The 11,137-nt window shown below is 39.2% G+C and overlaps 1 protein-coding gene across 2 annotated transcripts; it reads left to right on the plus strand.

Annotated features, from left to right (window-relative positions):
* Window positions 1-1,096: 1,096 nt before the first annotated feature.
* Window positions 1,097-3,391, plus strand: LOC137744279 (F-box protein At5g07610). 2 transcript variants are annotated; one of them, XM_068484137.2, is made up of 2 exons: window positions 1,097-1,254; window positions 2,017-3,391. In XM_068484137.2, the coding sequence occupies exon 2, from the start codon at window positions 2,032-2,034 to the stop codon at window positions 3,145-3,147; it is 1,116 nt and encodes a 371-aa protein (XP_068340238.2). In that variant the 5' UTR covers window positions 1,097-1,254; window positions 2,017-2,031; the 3' UTR covers window positions 3,148-3,391. The 2 variants fall into 2 exon arrangements, with proteins under 2 accessions (XP_068340238.2, XP_068340241.2); XM_068484140.2 differs by having other exon boundaries at window positions 1,138-1,254; window positions 2,006-3,391.
* The last annotated feature ends 7,746 nt before the right edge of the window (window positions 3,392-11,137 follow it).

Consider the following 11,137-nt stretch of genomic DNA (forward strand, 5'->3'; position numbering starts at 1 on the left):
GAACACATCTCGACCTTCGAGTTCTAGAGCCTGAAGACAAGGCTGCTAGTTTCTTCGAAGTTCACAAATTGTCAGCGTCGGGTTCGGTCTCGGTAATTATATTCGTGAAAGTATAAGTATGCCGATTGGTACCAAACTGTATGGACACAAATACTCGAAATAGATAAATGTCTTGATTGTAAATGTGGTTAGGCCGTCCGAATGTTAAACTCTAAAATGTACTTGCGAATATCCAATCATAAAACTCGGCTTTCAATGTGTCGAGCCTAGTAACCTGGTAACACTTTACTTCGCCGAGAAGGCTGATGATATGACCTCTACCAACAAGGACTCGGAAATCCTTGTTAACCGAGATTTGGATAAATAACCAGTCAACCTCGAAGCGCTGTCTATCCAAACTGAAGGTGCTCATCGGTTGGCTGATTCTATGTCTCCAGTGCTGTCTATCCAAACTAAAGATATCACCAGTTGCCTTCATAGTGTTGTCAATCCAAACTGAAGGTGTGTTGGAGAGAAGAAAGGAGAAGAGGAAAAAATCTCAGGGTTGTTGAGAAGCTTTACGCAGGGCAATTTGTGTGTTAATTTGAATGAGGCCTTTGAATGATGCACTCCCCTCTCTATTTATAGCAGCGAACCTCCTTATGGTCGAACTAGAAGTTTACTTGGATTAGAACTCTTCAACCCAATCTGATCGGATTTTGACCAATCCTAACCCCTATAGAACTTTGAACTAAGCTTCTTAACGAACCAGATTCATCCCCTAATTCTAAGCATCCTTAGCTTTAAGACTCCTTGTTGCATTAGGGTTTGACTACCTCACCTTTATCTAAACCAATCCTTTTCGTAATAGGACTCGGCCAACCTTGACTCGACAGTCTATGACAAGATTCTGAATGTTATTGGACCGAGAATGACTTTAAGCTCACCCAAAATATTATTTTGGGCCCAAACAACACTAAAGGGAGGAGAGTGAGCTTAGCCTCGCAATAGGCTTAACAATAATATGGTTCAAATTCGGTCAAGTGTCCTGAACGGAATAGAAGTATAGTTCTGTTCAGAACCAGAACACACGTCTCGCCGAATCCAAACAACCCCAATTGACTTCACTTTATTAGTCAAGCCATAGTCATACTTCGCACCATTGAAAGAGGAGCCCAAAACCCCCAGCAGAGTCCAAAATCTCAACACACGTTTTTTTATCAATTTCTTCTTCCCGATCGAGACCTCTCCTCCCCGATTTGGCGAATCCGATAGGTACGATCACTCACCATCTCTCTACTGTCACTTTGAATTATTCGATTTGATTGATTAATTATTGCTGTTAATCGGGATTAACTCTCTGCAGATTTGTACATTAATGCCGTATGCTTACAGTTTGTTCGCATTTTGCCATGGAAATTACTTAGAGTTCTTAGTCTAGGGTTTCACTTTCTGTGTTGTCAGTGTCTTGATTGTGTTAGGCGGATTTTGGTGTTTTCATTTCTGTTATCGTCTGTTTGGCTGCTCAGAAAATTTGCGGAAAGCGTTTTCTTTTTCATTTTTCAGTTTGTGTATGCTCTCAATTTGTAAGTGTATGAAAATTGGTAGATTCTATATTCTGTGTGCAATTTGATTTTGGCGAGTTCTTCAGGTTGGTAATCTCGTCTTTTCATATACTCTTGAGATCCCAAAATGTCAAGTGGCATCATGTAATTTAAATTCAGAGAATATGCAGAAACTGATAGGGATTGATGGTTGTTGGGCACTAGAGGGAATTGCTTGATTTCGCTGGGTCTAGTTTCTAGAAATGGATTATGAAATTTGTGAGTTACGGTATCCTTTCAGGTTTTTGCGTATAAAATCGAATTTGCATTTGGTACTCTGTCAAGTATGAAAGCATTTAAATACAAGAGAGAGGTCTAATTTTGTCTTGGTTGTGTTTGCTTGTGTATTCAAATGTCTCTTTTTGTTTAGTTTACATTGGTGAACCTGTAATCTTAACAGTTCTTTCTGTGACGTTTTGGAGATTGATTGTAGTTGAAGGAGAGGGAGATGAGCGTGATGGATCGAGAAAGGAGAGCAAATAAGTTGGTAGCAAACAAAAACAGTATTTTATACATGGACCTCAAGGACATCATTAGGAACCATGCCCTCCAGTTTCTACCTGCTAAATCACTTTTCAGGTTCACTGGAGTTTGTAGGGACTGGAAGCTCGATATCACAACCCCTTTCTTTGCCCACAAGCAGTCAAATAGCTTTCATGATATCTCGGGCTTCTTTTGTCAATCTGGAACAGCCCCACCTTCATTCATATCTCTTGACCCCAATGCGTATGGTGTTCCAGATCCACCTCTGAACTTCTTGCCTGAGCCGGTTGAGATAAGGACTTCTTCCAATGGATTACTTTGCTGCCAGGGTCGTGATGGCTATAAGGCTTACTACATTTGCAATCCTGTTACTAGGAAGTGGAAAATACTTCCCAAGCCAAACGCGGATCACGGATGTAACCCTGCTATTGTTCTCATCTTTGAACCGTCTTTGCTCAATTTTGTGGCCGAGTACAAACTCGTATGTGTTTTTCCATCCGTTGATTTTGACAATGGATATGAGTTTGAGATCTATTCCTCCAGGGATGAGTCTTGGAGAGTTTCTGGTGAGATTTACTTTGGCAATCATCCGCCTGTGCCAAGAACCGGTGTTCATGTGAACGACATAGTTTATTGGGTATTGGATTATCAGATTCTTGTTTTTGACCTGACGATGGAGCGCGCACAACAACTTTCTGGCAGTTTTTGTGATACAGGAGGAATTGGGGCCTTGGGTCTGATGGATGGAAAGCTTTGTCTGACAAAGCCTAGTCCTACAGGACTAACTGTGAAAGTGTTGTCTAACGCCTACACGAACACTATGGGGATGCACAGCAATGTCAGGGCATGGGAAACGAAACATCAGATTAGTCTATCACCTCCACCATTCGATTCAACGACTTATAACCATCGAATGATGACTAATTATATATTGTTTGCCGGTGGAAATGTGGTCTTGTACCGGAGTGGCGGAAAATTGCATGCTTATGACCTGAAGACTAAAGAAACTCAATGTTTGGGTGATGAACTTGATCAGAATGCAAGGATTGTTTCGCATGTGAACAGTCTTGTGGAGATCTAGCTTTGCCTCTCGTGTCCTACCCTGCCATTCTGAAACACTGAAGAAAAAAAGGCATTGGTTGGTTGTATTAGGTGATTGTGTTTTTAACTAATTAGTAAAAAACTGCTTTTCGTTTTCTTTCCCCACTTGGAGAGGAGTTGACTGCAAACAAATTGTACTATTTTTTATGTTTAAGTAACACTCGTTATGTTACTTTATCTATCGAATTAAGGGCTCTTATGAGAACCAATTCATTTAGTTTTTAGTTTTCGGGTTCTTCAATAATAATTTTGTAGCCTTTTTGAGAAGTACGATACCATCTCCGCATACCATCAATGAGGGAGGCAATAAAACATTGCGACGCTCACTGAGAAATTAAAAAAAAAAGAGTGATCTCATGCTCCATTTGTTTCCCTATGCTGATGGATTCGTTCGATGTTCCATGTAAAGTGAATGATCATGTCCCTTTATTCTAGCCCCATTCCTGCAAGTTTAGATTACATCGGAGTGACAAGTTGCAAGGGCTTAATTCATGCCCGACGGAGAAGGGTACATTGAGGTCCGGTGACGTTTTATGCAAGTCTTCGTCCACAAACTTTGGTGTAGTCCGATTCCTGTGTGGAGGGCTTGGTAGCTTTGGTGATAGCATCCTTTGTTGGAAAAAATAATATGGGTAATATGTGAGAGGATTATTGGAGCATATGATTGACACTTTGGAGAAAATGAGCGGTCCGTATGGCCTATGCTTAAATATATTGAATTATTAATGAGTTCAGTTGTTTTGGTTTACATGTCGACTAAGAATTCATGGTCTCTTGTTTTTTTATTTGATATCAAGAGTTGAGATTAAAACAATAAAAGCGTATTCATATTTTTCATCTTTGAAAACATCTCCAATCTATAGGAAAATGTTAGAAGTCATAAAATCATGTTTGACCCTGTAATAGGGAGAACTAATGAAAAGTTCCTTATAAAACTTTTTTCCTAATTGTTAAGGATATTTTTTATATTATAAGGACGAAAAACCAAAAAGGAGTCACACTTCACGAGGGTTTTAATAAAATAAAAAAAATCTTTAACAATAAAGAAAGTATTCCTGATAATAAAAAGTGCGCTTTATTATAAAGAAAGTTGTTTAAGCATTTTTTAATTAAAAAATATTGCAAGGTGTTGCAATCCTATTAGATTAACAATGTGATTATATAAATTCTAGTGGATTTAGGAATATCTCTTATATTTCTATTAGGAGTTGATTACTTATTAAGAGCTGTAATCCTAAAAGGGTAAGGAATTAATCTTCTATACTACTATAAATAAAGGCACAATGAGGTAGAATAGAACGCATCCATAATTACACATATCTCTCTTCTCTCTCTATGCCGCACCTCCTCTCTCTTTGGCCTCCATACTTGTTCAGTAAATTATGCCTACAACACGTTATTAACACGCTCTTGACGATGTGGTAAAGAGAGTTTGATCTTCAATCTGGAGAGTATTACGTTTTAATCATTCTTTTTATGATTAATTTATTATTTTATTAAATTGAACTACATGCTATTGATTCAATTTTTTTTTTTTTGTTGAACGTGTTATAACGCATTGGAGATGCAATTCTGGCTTTACGAGAAGGATCTCCTACAAATTCAAAGGCTTTTATTTTTTTTTTTCTACCAATCAAGTACGCTTAAAATAAAGGAAGATATTTGAAACGTTCACGAAGCATGAAAACATTCACCATGATGCATGAACCCCTCTATGTTTATATTTTCCTTACGATATATTGTATATGTTTATATATTTGTCAGTATATATATATATATATATATATATATATATATATATATATATATATATTTGTTTCATGCATTACATAATTAAATTGCTATGTGGAATTGTGAGTCAATGTATATAAAATAAATTAGAAGCAAATCTAGGGTTTGTAAAACCCTACCTATGTCGAGAGAAAAAAAATAAAAAATTGCATAGGGCACTATGCGACACTACCCCCGCAGCACCCACGGTGGCACCATGGACCACCGCTGGCATGAAGCCCAGTCGAGTGGATCACACGGCAGCACCTTTTGGGTTTGCTGCACTGACATCCCAAGGCCCTAGGGCCTAACCTGACTGATGGACATGCAGTCCATTTACCCAAACCAAAAGCCTGCAGCTTCGGCCTGATGTTCTGCGCGTCGTTAGCCCACTGGGCTTATGCCATGTTGCCCCGGCCCGTTACCCACAGCCCAGTCTGGTAGGTTTTGCCCCGGCCACGGTCCACTAAACTCGGCCCTAGCTTTGGTTGGGCCTTGTGTGACCCAAACCCGCAAGCCAGCTTAGCTGGGCTTGCTTCCCACGCGAACGCACAGGCCAGCAATCTGCTGGGCCTGAACACATGCCCCCCCCATTAGGCCCAACACGCCAGCCTTCACAGCTGGGCTTACCCACCTGGACCCGTAGGCTGTCTTTTGCAGCCTTACCACCTTGCCTTTTACTCACGGCACCCAACCCAAATTTTTAGGCTATGGTATTTTCGACCCAATGCTCTTATTTAGCATTTTTAAATAATTTAAACCCGAATGTTATTATTATTTTTACTTCTACAATCAACCTTGTATGGCCCGATTTATTGAATTAATTAAAAATGACCTGCAATCTATTAATCTGATAATGAATCCAAAATTATTAACCTGAAATCACTTTTGGACATTAACGATTCAATAATTTATTTTTATACTTTGAACCATTGACATACTTTCGTAGTAACGAAGCTCTCATACTTGAGTTCTAGAAGAAACTCAAAGCCACTACACTTAAATCAGCATATTGCATTATGTGGTTTTGCAGGAACCTCTCTTTTATGAACTAAACGTTCATAAACTAAATTGAACCTGTAGTGTCAAATTTAGTGCCTTTCAAACCCGAAGTTTTCATAAAACAATACACCCATGAAAAACCTGACGTTTTTCATGAAAACCATGTCTTAGAACTCGAATGTTCTAACTTTGATGCTTATGGATGATTCATTCCCATAGCACCAATCACAATCTTATTCCCTCCAATTTAGTGGATTGTCGAACCGTCACAAGTTCGATTTCCCTTATTTGGATGTTTCTAATAGAAACCACATTATGTGGGGTACAAGACAATGCTTAAAACACACCATGATTACGTCCATGAATGAGTACGATTCTGAAGTTTATAAATCCGATCGAATTCTGACTGGAGAATACTTTTCTCGTCCTTCCATATTTCTAACTCTCTCCTAAAGCAACAGTGTAGAAAGCGGAAGTTTACCACATTCTCGGATCTAATTACTACCACAAATGTGAGAGAACGGTATAGACTCAGTTCGGTTGGAGTCTACCGAATAGCTCGACCCAGTTCGGTTAAAGCTTACCGAATGGTGATGCACTGCTTCGGCAGGGATACACTGAATGGCCTACTCTTTCACAATCCAATTTCGAGTTTGTTTTTACAACATATGGTAGAATCAGGGCCTGCCAAGGTGTGGCATCATGCCTGAAGCATGATCATTGGCACCTAAGACCTAAAAACTTTAAGAATAAGGGATAATATTTCCAAACCTTAACCCTGCAGAATCTACTTCTGTCTCGATGGAATAGATCATTGGTTATGCACATGTTCGTGCCCCTACCAATGTTCTTAAGGAGTACCATTCTAATAGTCAATATGTGAGACTAATTTTGCTTCATCAAACACCGTTGGAAGAGAAAATTTTTGACATAGATGGCCTTGTTGGCCGAATCCCCTTAGTAAACCATTTACTTTGTGAACATTTTTCTATGTTCTTGGATTCAAGTTTGGTGTATGTTTTACTTATGGATAATCTTATTGATATTGTCCTCGAATATGAGTTAATTGAATCATGTTTGTTAATACATGTGACCGATTCAATTAAACACGTGATTAGGTAGGAATGTGGGGAAGTTAGTTGTCTGGATGAATACGATACTACGCACACTAACTTTACACCTAAATCACATCTCTAACAACGACTTCAGGTCTATCTAACCTGATTAAGAGTATTGGCATGCTCCTTGTTGTATGAATGGTATTGCATCACCATTTAAAGGACTTTAAATTCTCCTTGTCATTGAGTTTTTAAGGATATTCAAGAGAATAATGATCATTAATGAAACCATTGAAGAAAATAGAGTGAAATATCTTTACAACACCTCTAAAAATGAGTCTGCAACTTTGATTTAGGGCCAATAGGCTGTCTCCCAACTGGGAACACACCACATATGGTCGGCCTAGAACCTGGTGATTGAGTAGTTTACTTTCTTTGGCATGACCTTTTGGGACACTTAGGTAGGACAATGATGTTACGACGCATCTCCTTACCCGAAGTAAGGATCTTGTGCCTACAAGCACACTTTTCCAAGCCTGCTCATTAGGGAAATTGATTTTCTATATCATCCTCGCAAAGATACGAAATCACCCATTTTTCACAGTGGATTTAAGGGAATATAAGTGAACTAATCCAACCAAAATGCAGACCATATAAATACTTATGGTTTTGGTTGATGAATCGACAAAGTGGTCACATGTTTATCCACACACATTGTTGCTAAACCTTATGGCCCATTAAGGGCTCACCGCCCTACTTATCCCTTAAGGTCTGGGAGACTGGATAATGCCAGAGAGTTTATATCAACTGTTTTTGATAAAGTATTGCATGTATTTTGGGTTTATAATTAAACATCAAATTCCCATGTTCACCCCAAATAGCCTTGCCTAGTGATCATAAAGCACAAATTAAATTACCACTCGGATTTTGGTAAATGTACCAAGTTTTCAGTTTCTGCCTAGGGCTATGCAATCTTGTATGCAGTTATGTTGGTCTGCCTTGAGGCCCATTGCCACCTAACCTATATGACGTTACAGTTGGTTGCTGGGTACAAACCTGACGTTTTTCGTATTTATGCATTTGGGGGTGCATTCCATTTGCCAAGTTGCGCCCCTCAACGTACCAACATGGGTCCTCAAAGAAGGATATGAATCTTTGTTAATTGTGATTCTCCTTCACCTTCGCTCTTAGAGGCCATTGCATGCGATCTCTTTATCGCTCATTTGCGGGTTGTCACTTTAATGAGACTAGGGTTGGTTCGGTTTGGAATCTCGTACCGAAAATGGGATCCCAAATCCCGAACCAACATTTTTCGAGATAAGATTTTGAAAACCGAAACCAAACCGATATTTCGATAATCCTGAATTTTGGGATTCCCGAAAATTTTTTGGGATTTTAGTACGGTTTGGGATTCATTGACCTTCCTCAAATTCATTGACATGGCTGCTGTCTCCCGGAAGCTCAAGGCTTAGAACTAGATTGAGATCAGGAACCACCGTCGTCCTCAACGAGCTCATGGAGGTGCGATATTCAATGATGGAGGCTTCTAAGTTCTTACAGTGACCATTTTTCACAAATCCAAGGAGAAATTGAGTCTAGGGTCTATGATGGTACGATAGAGAACTCGAAAGCTCAAGTCTAAGTTGTAGAGAAGATGGCTATTGCTAAGTGAGTGGTTTATGGGGGATTGAGTTGCAGCGAAGGTGGCTATGGCTATGTGAATGATTTATAGGGGATTCATTTACAGAGGAAGGTGTGACTAGGGTTTAGAAGAGGGATAAAGCAAAAATAGGGGAGGCTATTTGAAGCAATTAGAGAGAGAATGGATAAGCCAAACGACGCTGATAGGGTTGGATAGAAATAGGGGAATGCACGACATCTTTTAGCTATTATACAACCAATAAATTGGCTCGGGATCGGTATTTTTTTGGTATGCTTTGGGATTTTTTTCCAACCCTAAATGAGATAGTCTTCCTTCGTTAAGGGGAGATACAAACATCAACATTCCTATAGAACGGCGCGAATTTGTGTGGACGTTATCCACTAAGTCTCGTATCGATCCATGTACCGTATAAGTGTAATAAGCAAGTGCGATGTATTCTAGCTTTTAGAATGTTGCTCCAGACGTGTTCTTCTGATCTAGCTAAAGTGACGAGATCATATACCAACTGCAAACATACTTGCAATGATAGACATACTTAACGGACGTCGAGTCAACATCCCTAGAGGGTGTGCGCCCTTGTTAGACGGTTTGGATGCCCATATTGGACGGTCTGGTACACAAGCGGATAACCAATCAATCCATCTTGCCCTGGAGCATGACAAATCATTCAGTTCATAGGATTCATTTCCCTAAAAAAGGAAGACATAGCACAACAATGAATTTATACTTGATCGCTGTCTCAAATCATTTCCATCTCATGAGATTAATTTGGATTACTCCCGAGACTTGAAGTTCTTGGTCCTGTATACTAGTTTGGATGAGTTAAATGGAATTAAAATGAGATTACCTCGATGATATTTTCACTTATATGGTAGCTACCGACATAAATAAAAAGCGACGATATCGAATTATGTTCCGTTGACTAAGTGACAACGTAGAATTGATTAGACAACCGAAATTACAATCCAGGTTAAATTCTTTACCAAAGTGTGCTTGGACCTGTCGTTCCTACACTGCCCAAGGTAACCCCGTTATGTTACAAATGGAAAAGCAAGCATTATGAGATAAATGAAATAGTGCGATATGATGCACACCTTACAGTGCAATGCTTCTCTCAAACGTCATGTGATTCGTAACAGCATTATGAAATGTGGTTAATGATTTCTCCATGGGGATATAGATATGAAGATTTACATGTAAGTTCCCGAAGAATTACTTGGACTGGTTCAAATAGTTCCAAACCACGAAACACCCTCTTAACTTGTTTGAGGCGTTCACTTACAATCCGACGGATGTGGTATACCTTATCTAAGTGATTATTTGATCAGTCAGAGATATGAATTATGCCTTTGCGTGTTAAACTATGAAGTCTTATTCTGAATTGCTAGAGTTACAGTTTATGCCACTGACACGAATCTCACTAAGACTTTAGAAGAGCTTGAGAAAACTGCCTCGCACCTAAAGATGGAATTTGAGATGAATGATCTTACGAAAACTTGTTTATGCCTTGACCTAAAGTTCAAGCGTTGTTATGACGGTACCTTAGTCTACCAGTCGAACTACACCCCAAATGTGTTACCTTTGAGTATACATTTGATCGTTCATACGTTATATGCAAATGAAACCCTTGAAGAGGTTATGGAATCTGAAATTTCATATCTAAATTCAACTTTGCGCTTCATTGTATTAGACATGACATCTCATTCACTGTTAAGATGCAGCACTGCGCCTACACGTAACTACTGAATTGGTATTAAAGACATACCCTGAAGGTACTACGTGGGCAAATCCCAATGCATCTCCAATAAATCCAACCCCCTAATCCTCGAAATGATGCTTGCCTTGTTTGTTATGCTGACGTTAGTTACTTATCAAACCCACATAAGGAAAAATCCCCAAATGGTTATGTCTTTACCGTTAGGGATATCGTAATATCTTGGAGGTCCATAATATGACCTTAGTTGCGAAATCTTCAAATTATTCCAAGAATCACCTCACTTCACTACACCACAAGTGAGACATGGTTAGGAGTTCTTGTTAAGCATATTCGAAGTACTTGATGTTTTCATCCATCGTTGAGTCTCAACAACGATCCATGAAGACTATGCTGCATGTATCCACCCGACCAAGACATGATACATCAATTAAGTCAACGCCAAGACATATTGCATCTACATCTACATCAGCAAGGCATCAGGAGATTAAAGTCATGCAAGCTGATCCCAGACAACCTTGCCGACCTCTACATGACGTCACTGCCGAAGTCAACTTTCCAGAAGCTTGTCCAAGGAATTGGTATGCCTAACTATCATATGTAATGCTTGTAGTTCTCATTTGGAAATTAGTCAAACTCAAGGGGAGTATCCAGAATTATACTCACTTAATCTTAATGTACTTTTTTTCCCTACAATTAGGAGCATTTTTCCCCACTGGGTTTTTGCTACCTAACTAGGTTTTAACGAGGCACCCATCCTGGG

The sequence above is a fragment of the Pyrus communis genome, chromosome 15 (genome assembly GCF_041283825.1).
Source record: "Pyrus communis isolate YQ-2024b chromosome 15, ASM4128382v1, whole genome shotgun sequence".
In the NCBI taxonomy this organism is placed as follows: Eukaryota; Viridiplantae; Streptophyta; class Magnoliopsida; order Rosales; family Rosaceae; genus Pyrus; species Pyrus communis.